At 40.6% G+C, this 16,841-nt stretch overlaps 1 protein-coding gene across 1 annotated transcript; it reads right to left on the bottom strand.

Moving 5' to 3' along the window:
* Positions 1-3,079: 3,079 nt before the first annotated feature.
* Positions 3,080-8,215, bottom strand: NPM1 (nucleophosmin 1). Its single transcript, XM_053463333.1, has 11 exons — positions 8,059-8,215; positions 6,616-6,698; positions 6,300-6,419; positions 5,807-5,900; positions 5,186-5,295; positions 5,057-5,112; positions 4,922-4,970; positions 4,182-4,256; positions 3,571-3,681; positions 3,400-3,474; positions 3,080-3,288 (listed from the first exon to the last, which is right to left on the bottom strand). The coding sequence occupies exons 1-11, from the start codon at positions 8,117-8,119 to the stop codon at positions 3,238-3,240; spliced, it is 885 nt and encodes a 294-aa protein (XP_053319308.1). The 5' UTR covers positions 8,120-8,215; the 3' UTR covers positions 3,080-3,237.
* Between the last annotated feature and the right edge of the window lie 8,626 nt (positions 8,216-16,841).

Raw genomic sequence — 16,841 nt, 5'->3', positions numbered from 1 at the left:
TATATAAATCCCATTTTCCCGCAGCGATGCAGTCAATGGACACAAAATCTTTGTGAAGATTCTTGGGGCTGAGGAGAGACCGAACGGGAGTGCCTTGAATTGGAAATGATGAACGACCCCACGAATTCGGATTGCAAACCTCAGAAATCTTCTGGAGGACTGAGCAATTGGGACGTGAAGGTACGCGTCCCTCAGGTCCAAGGTTGCCATGACGTCTCCTTGCTGAAGCAACTGGGCGACCGAAGATAAATTCTCCATCCGGAAGTGGCGATACGGTATGCAGCTGTTCACCTTCTTTAGATCCAAAACGGGGCGAAAGGATCTGTCCGGTTTTGGGACTAGGAAAAGTCTGGAATACACTCCTTGGAAGTGAAGTGAAGCCTGAACCCTCTCTATGACTCCATTTGAAAGGAGAGACAGGCAAGCCGAACGAAGTGCCAAATTCTTTAATTGGGATGGGTAAGAGGAAATCAGAAACTGACTTCTGGGAAGTGATGAAAATCTGATCTTGTATCCCTCTGAAATAAGATCCCGAATCCACTTGCTGCGCGTAGTCTGAACCCAAACCGGAGCGAACCGCTGCAGCCTTCCCCCTACTCTGTCAGAATTTTCTCTTTTCTTGTTTCTTAGGACGATCCTGGAACTTTCTGTCTCCAAAGGAACTCCGAAAATTCTGCGCTCTGGAAGAAGCCTGGAGGTTTTAAATGGATACCTTCTATTCCATCTGGAATGCTTATCCTGAGGAAGAGCCCTCTTAGTGTCAGACATCTGTTTAATTAAGTCATGCAATGGAGTACCAAACAATTTATTCCTTTCAAAGGGTAAATCACAGAGCGATGCCTTAGAGGCCGTATCCGCCGACCAGGATCGTAACCATAACGCGCCACAGAGGATAAGCCCATATTGCGAGCTGAAGTCTTCACCATTTCCTGAGAGGAATCCGTCAGAAGGCTATTGGACAATCTCAAATTCTTAAGTAATTGAGAAATTGATCATCCGGTAAGCACTCTTCCAAGGCCTGTAACCAATAGCTTTGAGCCCTGGAGACCGCTGCACTGACCACAGCAGCTTTGGATTGGGCACCTGATGCTTGGAATATACGCCTGCAGGAAGTTTCAATCCTCCTATCCATCGAGTCTTTAAAGCCGGAGACTCCTCCAATGGGGATGGTTGTCTTCGACAGTTGAGCTATTTGGACGTCCACCTTAGGGGGCTCATCCCAACGCTCCTCACTCTGGAGCTTGAAAAGGTGTTTAAAATGCTTGGAGAGAAAAACCCTCTTCCCTGGGTATTTCCATTCTCTTTCTATAAGTAGCTTCAGCTTGGGAAGAACAGGAAAGCCCTTAATTTTTTTCACCTCTTCGTCTGATACAATACGAGTCACCTCTTTGGTGAATTTCCAGAGTTCTTGGGGAGGAAAAACTGCCTCCTCCTCTGAACTGAACGAAGTTGTAGAGCTTGAGGACTGAGAAATTTCACCAGATGATAGCTCTGATCTGGAAGATGACCGAGATCTTTTGTGGGAGGACCTACTCGAAACCTTTGACTGGGCTTGAGCGGCAGAAACCTGAAAAGCTTCAAAGGTCTGCGCTAGGTTTTCCTGGAACCATCCCAGCTGCATGCTTTGACTTAAAAGTGGCCTTCCTCGGAGTGGGAGCAGGCTTCTTGTCTTTATCCCCCAGAGAAACCGGACTAGACATCTGGCAAAAGACAACAAATAGTGAGCAAAGAAACAACCCTAAAAAATTTTTTTTTTATATATAATCTTCTGGAGGCAGAGAAAAAATGAAGGCCAAGATAAACAAATCTTACCTCCAAATACTATGAACCATGTGGGGGGCTGGTGACACAGTATCCTGTGCTGAACAATGCCCCTGCAGACAGACAGGATGATTTCAAACCTTTTAAAGGTTTGAATTTGGCGCCCCCAGAAGATCCGATACGCGCATGAGCAGTAGCGCAATCGGATCTTCAGTGGAACGCAACGCCACCTGGGCGTGCGTTCCACTCACTGCGCACAGCCGGCAATAAAACTGCTCCGTCCAAACCCCTCCTTAACTCCAACGCTACGGAGGGGACCTCTCTGCTCACCACCCGAGGATAAAGAATCCCAGGCAGCAACCCGTGCGCCTCACCAGTTCGCAGAACCTTCGGGGAAACATCCCCTGCCGTAGACCGACCGTCCCTGAACGGGACAAGAAGAAAAACTGCCTTGTTCAGGGTAAGCCTGGCTTTATGGGTAAAGGGGGAGGGTTCTTCACTTTTAACCCTTTCTTTGCTGTAGCGTTCCTCTTGTCCAGGAAGAAGGCTTTACCCGTCAGCACTGCCACTGTCTGGCAGGAAAATAATAATTTAACGGCATCACTTATTGGGCTAGTGAGTCCAGCTACACAAGTTCACTTCATTGATGGATTGAGGTGGGCAAGAAAGAAAATGAAGTTTCTATTCTGAAATACCCTGGGGCATCAAGAATGGGATGACCCACAAGCTGCTCTAAATTAGAGGAGCTCAAATATGTCCACACAATTTAATGCAAGCAGCTTTTTTTTTTTTTTATTTGTCAAAATTAAAATGTCACTGTACAATAATTGTTAAAACAAAACCAAAAACAGAAGTTACCAACTGAGATTTAAGGGGTCAGAATACATTGCAAGGCACAGTATGGTCCCATAGCTCCAAAGACCCAGGTTTAACCCACTGACAGCCTACAGTAATCCCATTTGTCAATCTACTCCTGAAACATCCATGCCCCAAAACTCCACAGGCCAACAACCCCAATGTATGTATACATACATTTATATATACACACACCTGCACGTTGGGGCTCTTGCAAAGGTTTTGGTTTAACCAGTTATATCTCAGTTCATGAAATTACGTTATAAACATCTTCTGTAACCGTTTCCATTTAGGTATAGGGTTTATCCATGAGGAAACGCTTCTCTTGTACATAATGTTAAGGTGACCTATCCATAGTATCTACAATTCTTTACTGAAGGCATGACCATTTCCAAATTTTGTGTAACCGGTTCCTTATCATCTTCAAAGATAATGAACTTAAAATAGACAGCCAAACACTATATTGTAGTAAGTAAAATATTTAATTTTTGGACACCTTGCATATGCCTTCACTTGGACATTGAGAAAACAAAAAGTAGAAAACATGATAGACGCTACACAATTTCTTCAGAACATTCTAGGGACAAATCTTATGTTTTAAAAATAAACATTCAACTCAATCTATTTTCCATCTTTGAGAGACTGTCTCCATTTCCAGAGGTCTTGGATCATCTGTGGAGGAGAAAACAAAAAAAGTCACCATTAACTACATTTAAAATAATTTCTTACAGATACTTGATATTGGGGGAAGAAAAAAAAAAAAAAAAAAAAAAACTAAGTTACCTTTTGGTTATCAGTCCTGAAGCAATTTTTTGCATAGTTGACAAATTTAGCTTCCACTTTTGGAAGAACTACACCCTAGGAGAAGAAAACCAAAATGAGAGAAAGTCAGAATCAAACGCAAAGCCCCACACTCTAGGGAAGACTAAAAGCATAAATAAATACAAAGCTTACTTTTTCTAAGGAGGCTTGCATTTTTGCTTTAATCTCATCAAATGTGAACGGTGTTTTGGGAGTCTTTGGGGTAGCTTGCTTGTTTTCCCGTTTTCCTTTTTGTTCAGGTGTCTGAAAAATTGTCACAGAAATGTCAGAAGAAAAAAAAACCTTGATATCAATCAGTAATAATCAATAATCGTGCATTATGTTAAAAAGAAAGTGTACTAAAGAACCTGGGCTGTTGAAATCCTGGCCTGTGACCCTTTTGCTTTTTGTATATACCGGTAGTAGTATTGATAATTCAGTGGAGATGGCCCACCACTGCCGTTTGACCAACAAAAGCAGAAATGTTCACCAATCAACAGCAGCTGATGCAGTTATTCAATAGTCTGCACTGCGTGGAGGCACAAGACAGCATGCTACCCTAGCTGATTACTAGAAATGACTTGCATATTAAATTGTATCCGACTAAGGGAAATTTGGCCATGGTTCTAAAACATCACATCTCTAGGCCTTGAAAGTGCCACCTTCAATGTGAAAGCCACACAGTGCCATTTCCAGTTTCCACATTGACAGCTGTGCTTGTCGATAACCCCCATTCTAATTAGGCATACACAAGTTCAACATACCTTAGGAGTCTTTGATGCATCAGTGGCTTTTCCATTATGGTTTGATTTGTGCTCTGACTTTGCAACTGGAACAGGCTATAAGTGCATATAAAAAGAAAAATAAAGTGAAACACTAGACTCAGTCCAGAAATTTAGTTTTCATCATTTCACTGCCATGGATGGAAAACCAGAACATCAATTTTTACAGTTTAAACGCACCCAAACCCCCCGCCCCGCACCAGACATGCTGCTAGAGAACAACCGAGTTCAAAGCTGTAGATTACCAACGGCTTAAACTTTTGTTAAATACCAACACAGTTCGGTCTGCTAAAACTTATGCAATAATTCTCAAACTGAAAGTGCATATCGTCTTATTCAAGATGATACCTCAAGCAATAGAGGAGATGCATTACTGGAGGGAAGGGAAATCGTGATTTGTATACACACACACAATTAGATCATAACATGACTGTGCAAACACATTCGCTTTAAATCTGCACCCTAAAAAAAAAAAAACCTTTAACATTCAGGGAAAGTTGTCTGGCTCCAACAAGCCATGCCAGTATGCCTACTGGTTTGGACAGAGTTGCTATACTATTAGACATGAAACCTGCTTCCAAGCGAGATGTTACCAATACAAAAAATAAATAAATCACTGATCTTGAAGGGTTACATGTTCCTACTATGGTATACATAATGTAGGATTTATGGGTGGATAGAGACTTTAGTAACTCCATGGATATATATGAAAGCAATGTTACCTTCACTGGAGTTTCCTCCTCATCTTCCTCTTCATCATCATCATCCTCACTTTAAAAACAAAATAAATGCATGATTAAATATATATACCAATTCAAATAGGGAGCAATAATATCTATAGTACAACAAGTACTTACTCAAAGTCATCATCTTCCTCATCGTCGTCATCTTCATCCTCCAATTTTGCCTTTTTCTGTGGATACAGTGTATTAATATACAGTTGACAGGCAGGATTAATAGTTTGTTGCACACCTGTTAGGACATACCTGGGGAACTTTGGATGGGTTCAATGAAGCTGCTCTTTTTGCATTTTTTGGACTTGGTGTGCTCTCTTCTTCAGCCTCCTCATCTGAGGACTCCATATCATCTTCTAAAGCTACAAAATATTGCAAACAGACTTTAATTAAAGCATGCTAAACAAAAAAAAAAAAATATCCCCGGAAGTTTTTCTGTAAGTGTACATACAGTATGAGCCTAGTCTTGCAGAGTGTAATTGTACCTGAGAACTTAAGGTTAAACCAGCTCACTGAAACAGAGACCTGCTTAAGACCTTAGCAGAGCCAGTATCCTCTGACTAAATGCCCCGATGTTGTCCATCTGCCTAGTCCATTCGTAAAATGGCTGCTAGAGCCAACCAGCAATTTAAGATAAATTAAGGTAATGGAGAAGTAGTTATGTAAATTCCTGTAAGCTACAGGACCCTCATAGCATATAATAGAAAAATGTGTTTCATTGTTATTCTTCTGAGCATTAATATATTAATACTATTCCTTAATAGGAAGTTGAAAATGCAGGATTTCTTTAAAAGGAAAGAACCTAATGCAGACATGAACCAGTCATTTCCCACCAATCCAAGAGCACGCTGGAGTTTGAGTTAAACGACTTACCTACAAGATGCTGACCGCTAACATAAACTGGTCCTGACCCAGCCTTCAATCGCAAAACAACTGGAGGTGTAATTTCAAAGCCGCCAAGAGACACCTTAAACAAAAAAAAAATAGACGCTAATGTCAATAGCCGTTTCCAATATTGGTAGATTAGATGCCAAATGCACAGGAACAGGGCCTTCTTATGCAGTTTGAGTTTTGTAACCTTTTGTGCGAAACCTGGTACACCAAGAAGGGTGCACCCTCTGGCACAGGAAAATCTAGGTATTCTGAGTTTTACTACATAGGAACCACCTGGCTAGGTAAAAAAAAACCCAGATGCAAACATTAAGCCCCAAGGAGTATACAGAGCAAAACACATTCAGGTTTACACATGTGAATGCTTAAACATTCAATGCTGAACCAAATTGTTTAAACAAAGGAAGTGGATCGATTATAAATTTATTACTTTAACAGGATGGAGCGGGAGCAGTGGATTAACAAAGGAAAATACCGTTGGTTGTACAGATGGCTTCAAGGACGCAAGAGATATTTTTATCATTTTTCCTTCATAATTCATCCCTTCAGCTTCGACTACATGCAATTCATCTTTAGCAGATGCACCTAAGCTAACCTGTAACAGAAGAACAAAAGAAAGTTTAAGACTCATTATACAGGGAGTAGTGAAAAAGCATCACGTGCCTCAAACACATCTAGTATATTTCTGCATTATAATTCAAACGTCTGCAAAGTTAATGAAATAGTGTAACAAGCCATAAAAAAAAGAAAAAAAGTTCCAGTACATGCAACAAGCCGCCTATATTACTTACTGTTCTCAGAGATAACTGGTGTTCGTTTTCATCATCATCTACTTTGAATGAATATTCTTTCTTATCGGCTTTAAGTTCACATCCTAAAGTTGGATAGACGACAAGAGTTATTGCGTTGGTTAACACTTGCAAGTGCTAGAAATTCAGCCATTAACACTACAATGTTCAGAACTGTTGAACTCTTATGTCACCAATAGCAGAATATATCACCAAAGAAAGCTACATTCACAAAGAACACCCAGTAACAGTTAAAATATTACACCACCGACCCGTAATGTCTATAACATGAACATTAGGTGTGTGCCAACTGTGGTCATGGGTCTATTTTGCAGCCCAAAATGTTAAAACCGAACATTTAGCAAAGCTCCCATCTTTCACTTTCAGACTTTCACGCTATTAAACTCATAGGGAGGATGCTGCCAGGAGATAAAGTTTCTTCAAGCAGCCAATCAGTGGCAAGACCATGGGGGAGATGAGCAGTTGCTCTTAAGTACCTCTTCTCCATCATTTTAAAGTAAGGTATATTAATGTACCCAGCATACGCATGTTACAGTAATAGAAGAGTCCAGGACATCAGGCTGTGCTCCTGCTTGGACCTATAGCTCAATATTAACACCTAAATACAGAGTCTGCCTGCACAGAAGAGAAACCTGCTGAATGGTAGAGACTCTAATACAACCACCCAACAAAAATCTTTATGGACATAAAGTTATATCACGTATACGTCAAAGGCAGATGGACTTATGAGTAACAGACTCAGCCAGCACAATGGCGTCAGGGAGCTGTGGTTATACACTCATGCTGCAAAGGGTTCAATGCTTGCAGATTTCTTTCTAGGAGTTTCTATAGAATGGCCAGTCCTATAATATTTTTCAAAATGTCACCTACAAAAGGCTCCAAGAGGAATTAAATCTATGCAAGATTACTAAAGAGGTAGTGGACGCTAAAGCATATGTAGAAGGAACCAGTTCGGCATGTTATGATGTACAGTTCGCTTTAAACTAAGCTTAACCTATTCGGAATAGGCGCGAGATAGAAAAATAGACACAAGCTACAAAATTCGCGCACGCCTTCCAAGAGGATATAGTTTTCGGAAATCCAGGACTCAAAGGGTTACCTCAAAGGCAAGCTAACAGTATTGCTATTGTGCGGCAAGAAGAGTAGGAGCTCTGGCCTACCTGGACACGTGTTTACCCTCACACGTGGTGAAGTTAAAATGGAGAGGGGGGAGGTGTTTTTTTTTTTTGTTTTACAGCCGCATTAAACCGCGAATGAATAAGATTCTATAATGCAAATGTCATAAGAACCTTTAAACCCGAGAAATACGCGGATAGGCCTTGCGTGCTTCCGACTAAGGTCTGACAAAAAATTTCCAGAAAATTAAAGAAAAAGCTACAAAAGGTGAAACGCGAATAACACGTAACATGTGGAGGGCAAACATACCAAAGAGGAAGTTCTGAGGGCGCAGAGGAGACATGTTCTCAAGATCCATGCTGTCTTCCATTTTCTCACGGCTACTCTATGTGTGCACAAAATCGAGCGGACGGATATCTGAGAAAGAATAAAGGGGTCGGTGGTAATTTATACGCTCTGTACTAGTTCTCGCGAGGTGCTACGTATAAATGATGACGTAAATCACGCTTCTGAGCAAAGGCATCGCTGATTGGATAAATGCTCATGCGAGGGGGCGCAAGAACACTGCGTTATTATGTGAGAACGCTGTAATGTGACTGCGGTTGGTCATTCCGCAGTATTCGTGTGGCGTGGCGTTAGTGCTGTGCGGTTTAAGCATGGCCCGCCGTTATACAAATAGTTTTCTGTGGCAGATGTGAGGACTGGTCACGGAGAATGTGCTATATGTTTGTTACGATTCCCGTAACATTAACTATTATAACGCGGGCCCAGTAACAGCTGTAAAAACTCCCACACAGCTACCCGTTACAAATCAAAGTACCACACGCCATTGTGGCAAACGCACATACAAATGGGGCATATTTGAAAACACATAATTACTGCTAATCTAGTACAGATAGGGGTGGATTAACAGTAGGCAGAAGGTGCGATTTCTTAGGGATCCTGGAGGAACTCCCCTTACCTCATCAGGAGAGAGGGGTTTCCTGGTGGGAGGCAAATGTTACAGAAAAAATTATATGACCATTGTAGTAGTAGCAACAGACCCGCATGTACCCGTGCAACATGAGATCTTTAGTTTACAATTCCTGGGGTGGAAAAGATTACCCACAACTACCCCAGTCTAGAGTGTTTAACATCGCAAACACAGGGCCCTCTTCTCCTTTTGTACCATTGTTGTGTGTTATTACCGACTATGTTGGAACAGTGCTATGGAATCTCCTAGTGCAGCGATGGTGATTCTATAGCAAGCGTGCCACAACGGACACGCTCATGAAAAAGTTTTCCACAACCGCTTGGCGCCCTTCTGTTTCCTCCACTCCTTGCTGCCACCCACCTCAGGGCTGCCCTGACTGCAGTGGTGGGACCACGAGGCCTCTATCTTGGTCACGAGTTCATGCTGACCACCGGAATATGACATCGTATTCCGGCGCTCAGCAGTGAAGCAGGGAGACAGAGGCCTCGCGCTCCCACAACAGGACTTCCCCTGAGTAAGTGAACTACAAAGGGGGGGGGTGGTAGATAGTGAAAAGGGGGATAGTAAAAATATTGAAACGCATTGAACTAATGAGTGAGAGAATGAATAATTAATGTGTGAATGAATTGTGGGAATGAGGGAAATAATGAATTTGTATATGAATAAGAGAATTAATATACACCAATATCATTTTAGTGCTGATGTTATTTAATAAAATCTGTTTCACAAATAGACCCTCCTTTCATGTGTTTTTCTGCTTGGGCTGATAGATGGGCCAAATTGATGCACACTGTTGTGTATAGTAATTTTGTACCGAAAAAACTTCCTTTCCATGTTTAATATGCAGTGTTGGCACTTTGAGGTCTGCATGCAGAAAAACGTTCGCCATCACTGTCCTAATGCTATATAAATTAACCCCTTAATGACAAGACCGTTTCTTACTCGTAGTACATTTTGGGAAAAAGGTTATTTTAACATTTTTCAGTGTTGCTGTTTAGCTGTAATTTTCTTCTCATTTTGTGCACCAACACATATTATATATTGTTTTTTTTCAGGACAAACAGGTCTTTCTTTAAATACCATTATTTTTATCATATCATCTAATTTACTATAAAAAATGATAAAATATGGTGATTTTTTTTGTTAAAAAATGACTCACTTATTTTGAAAAATCTTTTACTTATCTGCAAGAACTAATGAAAAAACCTGCTAAATAGATTCTACTATTTGTCCTGAGTTTAGAAATACCCAATGGTTTTTTTGCACGTTATGGGGCAATAAGTACCAGTAGCGTTTTGCTACTTCAAAACAATTCAGTACCTGCATTCAACCTGCAGGAGGAGCTCGAGAGTTCTCAAGAGGGTCTATCCAGACCCTCTGTGAACTCATTCATTTTTCTGTTGTTGACGCCATCTTGTGAGTGGCGGCAGTGTCATTTACATGATGGTGCTTATGGTTGCTCTTTGGAGCAATTACAAGGCTATCGGGGTAGGGGGGTTGTGTTGCTACATGCCTCAATATCGCCATTAAATGAGCTTAGAAAGAGATCAAGGGACACTTTTTTCACTCAAACAGTGTTGCTGTAATGCCTCAATATTAAAGCATTCTGCAACACCGAAAACTGCTACAGGGGTTGTCACGATCAGGACTACTTGCCAAGCCGTGACGGTGTGGAGGGCATGGGAATGAAAGGGTTAATAGCACCAGGCTCTGGATTTACTAACTTCACCTCTTAACAAGGCATCAGTTATACCAAATTAACCTCTAAATCCTGCCTGTATCCCCCCAGGAAGTCTGCCACCACTCACGATTTTTGTGAGAAATCGGAATTAGGACATTTATCTCTATATATATCAACCCACCCTGGGCAAACAACATATATATATAAATGTATGTCCTGATGAAAGTCAGCAATGACTGGAACGTCGACTTGACTTTGAATAAAGAGAAATTGTTAATTTAAAGACCTGGAGTGCTGACCATCTTTTGAAAGTGCTTTATATATATATATATATATATATATATATATATATATATATATATATATATATACACCGTATTTGCTCGATTATAAGACAAGGTTTTTTCCAGAGCAAATGCTCTGAAAAATACCCCTCGTCTTATAATCGGGGTCGTCTTATAATCAGACCTCAAATAGGTCCATGACCAATTATATGACACCTTTTCCAAGAATTGGTTCCCATCTTTGATCTGCCAATAAATTATGGTGGGGAAAAGGTGATGGAAAACCCCTCCACTTAAGATAGGAATGGAATGCCTATAATGCAGGGTCCTTATCAGTTAGGCCATGAATCATCACAGGGGTCCAGGGAAGATGACACCTCTTGCCAGAACAGATACAGAGGGCATGCGCAAAGAAACACATTTAAATCAACATCAGATTAACCCATTGAATGCTAACACAAAGGAATTAACCACCTCTGCTGGATTACCCTTCCATGCATCCACTGTGATATGAGTTAATCATGACAGAGGCCCCTTGTGATCGCTCCCCAGGACGAACATGTGCGTCATAAACTATAGTGCCCTCTACTAAAATTGGCACCTTTGGTAAATATGTGCAAAGAAGGCTGTGAAAATTTGTCTTTATTGTTAAACCCTTTGATCCTTTCTTTAAAAAATACTCTGCTCTTGAGGATATCAAACTATTGCAAACACAATACAGGTTTATAAAAAAAATGTTAAATAAATGTGTGGCACAATTATTGGTGCCCTTTTAGTCATTTTTTTTTGCCAAGACAGCTCTGAGTCTTGTTCTATAATGTCTGACGAGGTTCATCCATACAGAATCTCTCCAGATCCTTCAAATTTAAAGGTCACTGCTTGTGGACTCTACTCTTTAGTTCACTCCACAGGTTTTCCATCGTGTTCAAGTCAAGGGACTAGGATGGCCATGGTAGGACCTCGATCTTGTGGTCAGTAAACCATTTTTGTGTTGATTTTGATGTATGTTTTTTTTATCATTGCCCTGCTGGTCAAACCACAGTATTTTAACCCTTTGCATGCACTAATTTTACCACCAGCCTTTGTTAAAGTTTTTAATAGCAATTATAAATACTAAGTACTTTTTTTAACCACCGGAGGCCGCCATAATTGAAAGGCATACAGCCTTTCAATATGGTGAATATGACTGTTCCTAGGGGCCCCTAAATGTTTCTTGGTGTTGCTGGATGCCTCAATGTGGAGGCATTGGAGCAACACCAGCTGAGGGAAGAAAGCTATTGTTGATTGCTAAAACAAAAGGAGGGGCAAAAAAGAGTGAGTAGTAGCATGCAAAAGAAGATGTATACATAAAATGAAAAGTGGCATGGGTGGATTAGAGATTGGGTTGAGATGGTAGTAAGCACAATGTTTGTAATGATGCTGGGAAGCTTTTGTATCTTGTAAGAGCTTAGCTTGAGAAAGGGCAGATCCAGAGCCTGACCTGGTGAGGGGTGCACACACTAACACACTCAGCACCAACACACAGTTCAGAAATTTAGGACTAACAGACATTTGACACTAACATACCCAGATGCTCAAACTAACAACCAGTCACACACATACTAACATACCCAAAGACACACACACATACTAATATACCAAGTCACTCACAGTAACATACCCAGACAAAGACACATGTTCACACACTAACATTAACCCAGGTATACATGCTAACATACCCAGTATTTTGTACTGTTCTCATATATTTTGATTTTGAAACCCTAGAAACATAGATTTTTTATTATTTGCATGGGAGAAAGTATACATAGCAAACATATTACATATATTACACTCAGCCTAACAGGAATCAGGTTTTCTTAAGAACAAACGCATGGCAGACATGTTTCAAGAAGGTATATGTTTACAATACACAAAACCATTCCACCCATATTGAAGTCCTAGAATGACCATGGAGTTAGTAGAGTCAGTTTCTTCAAATATTAGTCTTTATTAAACCTTAGACTAGTGTATAATTGAATTATGAAGTTGGAACCACATAAAACTCAGGATCAGGTCAAAGGTTGATGTTTGGATGCACTGAGCCAAAAGAAGAAGCACTGATTCGGTGGTCAGAGGGCCGTGCAAGAGGGCTGCTATCCATAGACTGAATATGTAAAATGTATTCAGAAAAGTGGAGATAGAGAGGTATCTGGCTGGAGCAAGGTCCATAAAACAGCCACTGGCAACAGATTCAATTATTGCCAGGAGAGAGGACAAACTATAATTTTACTGTATCAAAATAGGTAAGTAAATGTCTGGTGGAAAATATAGGTGATTAAAAAGTTAAGGAGGTTTAAGTATTGTGAGACTGTAGGCCCTACGGAGATGATTTATCTGGCATTTGAGCACAGCTGCTACACAAGTCATGTATATGGGTCCCTGAGACGGAGCAGTTGGAGAGGAGGGTGGGCCAAAGCTCTGTTCCCCCTTCCAGTGGAAAATCATTTTACGAGAGGCAAGAGGTCTGTAGGATCCAGTACAGGATGGGGCCTGCATCAGGCACAGGTGCTGGGCATTAAAACCCCTGGAGTGTGACATGTGACTGTTGTGGGGAGAGAAAGTTCTCCTGTGCTCCCAGGGCAAAGAGAGGCCCTGAAGAAGACTCTCTGAGCCAAGTGAGGCAATACCTGCCTGGACCTTTGTGTGTTGTCTGGGGAGGTTTTCCAGAGTATGGCTAAGCTGGGTCTGGCAGGGAGGTCTAGTTGGTAGGTGTTTAGGCGGGTCAGTTTGGGCCAGAAAAGTATAGAGAGAGATGACTCCAATTGGGTGGTAGGGTTTTCTTTTATGATTTTGTTTTGGGATGTCTCGCTTGAAAATAAATCACACAGTTTGCTGCAAAGTCGGTGTTCCTGAGTTTGTTTTCAACCCCAGGCTAAACGGGTCATGAATTGCCAAACATCTGAAGTCTGCCTGAGTATGTGTGTCTGGCTATCTACCTGAGTATGTGTGTGTTTGCATGGGTTTGTGCCTCATGTGTGTGGTCATGCTAGTGTGTGTCTGGATATGTGTGTCTGTCTGGGTTTGTGTGTCTGGTTATGTGTGTGTGAGTCAGTCTGGGTATGTTAGCATGTGTATCTGAGTATGTGTGTGTGTCTGTCTGGGTTTGTATGTCTGGTTATGTTAGTGTGTGTCTGGGCATGTGTGTGTCTGTGTAATGTCTGACTGTCTTACTGAGCAGTGCCAAGAACCCAGGAGCAGAGTAGGTAGGAATCAGGATACCTGTGCATTAGTGTGCACACGGTCAGGATACCAATAAAGCAGCATGGGCAAACAAAGCTGAGTAGGATATCAGAGTAGAGGAGTGGTCAATCAAGCGGGTTAGGATACCAGTGTAGCAATGTGGTCAAACAACCCAGGTCAAGATACCAGATATCAGCATGGTAAAACAAAGCCGGGTTACGATACCAGATATACAATACTGAAGAGAAGTTTCAATAATAACATTACACCACAAAAGCGTAACTTTACAGGAGTATCTGGGTCTTTTAATAATGAACCCGGAAGGGGAGCATCATCACGTGATCTCAGTAGCATGACGTTGTCAGTAGAATGTATCCAATAGAAAAAAAAACGCTATTGTACATGTATGCACAGTATCATTACGCCACACACAAGTCTTGGCAAGGATGGATGCCAGGAGATTTCCTTCCTTGTAACGTTGGACCTAAAGCTCCATCAGGTAAATCATTACTGTCTGATTATGTTGGTGTGTGTGTTTGGCTATGTTAGCATGGGTGTCTGGGTATGTTAGCATGGGGGTCTGGGTATGTGTGTGTATCTGTGTGTTTGTGTGTGTGTGTCTGGGTATGTTAGTGTGTGTGTCTGGGTTTGTTAGCATGTGAGTCTGGGTGTGTGTGTATATTGGTATGTTAGCATGTGTGTTTGGGTATGTGTGTGTCTGGGTATGTTAACATGTGCATGTGTCTAGGTATGTTACTGTGTCTGTTATCCACGTTTGTGTCTTCCTGAGTATGTTAGCCTTTTTTTGTAGGTATGTTAGTGAGTGTGTATGGGTAAGTGTGTTTTTGTGTCTGGGTATGTTAGTCTGTGTAAGCTAGTGGTTGTGTTTGTGTTACTGTGAGTATCTGTCTGCATTAGAGTGGTTGTGCTAGAGTGGTTGTGTTAGTTTGAGTTTTATGTTATATTAGTATGAGTGTCTGTGTGTGAGTCTAATTGTGTTAGTGAGTGTCTGGTTGTGTTAGTGTCTGTTTATGAGTGTCTGGGCACATTAGTGTGAATGACTGGATGTGTTTATTTTATGTGTTGAATGTCTAGTTATGTTGATGTGAGTGTCTGAGTGTGTGTGTTAGTATTGAATGTCTAGTTGGGCTTGTGTGAGTGTCTGGATGTGTGTATCTGTGTGCATGTGAGTGTGTACATGTCTGTTAACGTTGAGTTCTGGATGTGTTTATGTGAGTATCTGGTTGTGCGCATGTCTGGGTGTGTGTTAAATTATGTGTGGGTGTGGTTTGGTTGTGTGTTAGTGTGCCTTGCTGTGTTAATGTGAATATCTGGTCATGCTAGTATTTAGATGTATGTGTTAGTATGACTGTCAGGGCATGTTACTGTTAGAGTCCAGGTACGCGTGTGTTACTGTTGAATGTCTAGTTCTATTAGTGTCTGATTGTGTGTTAGTGTGAGTATCCAAGTACATAAGTGTGTATTAATGTGTGTGCATGTGTATTAGGTTGAGTGTCAGTGTGTGTTAGTGACTGGGTGTGTCAGTGCCCTTCTCAAGGCCGGCTCTGGATCCGCCCCTGGCAGAAGAAGTCATGTACATTATCCATAACTTGGATAAAGAAATCGAGAACAAGACTTCCCATTAATAGTAAATGATAGGCCTGTGCTTTGAGTTCTCGTCTTAGTAATGAAAAGTGTGTTGTGGCTGATGTCGCTGGTGATCCGGATGGAGGGACCCTAGCTTGTAGACATTGAAGCTCATGGTTAAGGTGTAGCCGGCCAGTTTGCAAGTCTTGTACAGTCTGTGTTAAGATTATCAGTTGTTTAGTGAGAATAGTGATGACCTATGGCTCAGTAGTATTATTGCTCTTTTTGCCATTTTGCTAGTCCTGCAATGAGAAAGGATTAAGGCTAATGCTTAAGGCCGAAACTATTCTTGATCTTAGTGCACTGAACTAGAAAATGTAAGAGCTGGTTTATTTCAACAGTTAATTAAAACTATGGTAGTAGCTTTTTTGTTTAGGGGTTTCTATTAAGGATCTATGCTTGTCAGACTAATGAATTTCACAGTTTATGATACTGGTGCTTTGCCACTAAGTTTAAATATTGTCGTATTCTTTTTTTCACAGTCTGTGGAAGTATACAATATAGTTGTTACAATACAACATACATGTAATGTGCATATTAATACTCATTCTGTTTTAACATTATTTTGGAAATGTTTGCTTGCTGGTTCAAAAATGTACTTGCTTAACGTGTTCGTGCATCAACAGAGGAAGTGGTTAAAGGCTATTTCTGAGAAACATTTTAATGCACGAAGGGGAAGTTGTTGCATTGGTGGAAGATACTTCATGTCTGCTTCAAAGTTATTATTCTGGCAGAATTGATCAAAAGAAGACCCTAAAATTTGAAAGGCATTGTTTTTTTTTTTAATCCCAATGTTTTAAGCTTTGACAGAACAAAACTCAAGGTGCATTATTACAAATCAAGCAGATTAGCGAAAAACAAAGCAATGGATTTTCGTCATGTTCCATCTTACTCTGAAGTCAGCTCCTGGGGCCCTGATATGCTCCGAAATTATTTTAAAACTGTAAGTAGTGTGTTTGTAATTGGAATCATTATAACCCTTTTGACAACGTTATTAAAATATTTTACATTTTATTTAAACATCTATAACATATACCATATAGACAATAACATTAAATCAATAAAACTAGATAGATCTTTGCAACCAGTTCCTGGGCATTAAAAAAAATAATAGATACATACTGTATAATAGGTTGATTATTATATCATATATTTGTGTTTTAATTATTTATTTCACATTTTTAATTATTACACCCAAACGATTTGTGAGGTTTATCACAAAAAGGCCTTGCATATTGTTTAAAAACTTAATACTAAGATGAAAAAAATATGTTAAAAGATTCGTCAA

Source organism: Spea bombifrons, chromosome 4, assembly GCF_027358695.1.
Source record: "Spea bombifrons isolate aSpeBom1 chromosome 4, aSpeBom1.2.pri, whole genome shotgun sequence".
NCBI lineage: Eukaryota > Metazoa > Chordata > Amphibia > Anura > Pelobatidae > Spea > Spea bombifrons.
Note: the sequence above shows the minus strand (reverse complement) of the source record. Positions and strands in the feature narration are given on the sequence as shown.

Bases quoted from the DNA above. Each gene is read 5' to 3' on its own strand.
- NPM1 (XM_053463333.1), bottom strand. From the start codon at position 8,119: ATGGAAGACAGCATGGATCTTGAGAACATGTCTCCTCTGCGCCCTCAG. The intron at 5,296-5,806 runs GTAAGTCGTTTA...AATATTTTGTAG, and splicing joins TAGCGGTCAGCATCTTGTAG to CTTTAGAAGATGATATGGAG. The intron at 5,113-5,185 runs GTATGTCCTAAC...CTGTATCCACAG, and splicing joins ACCCATCCAAAGTTCCCCAG to AAAAAGGCAAAATTGGAGGA.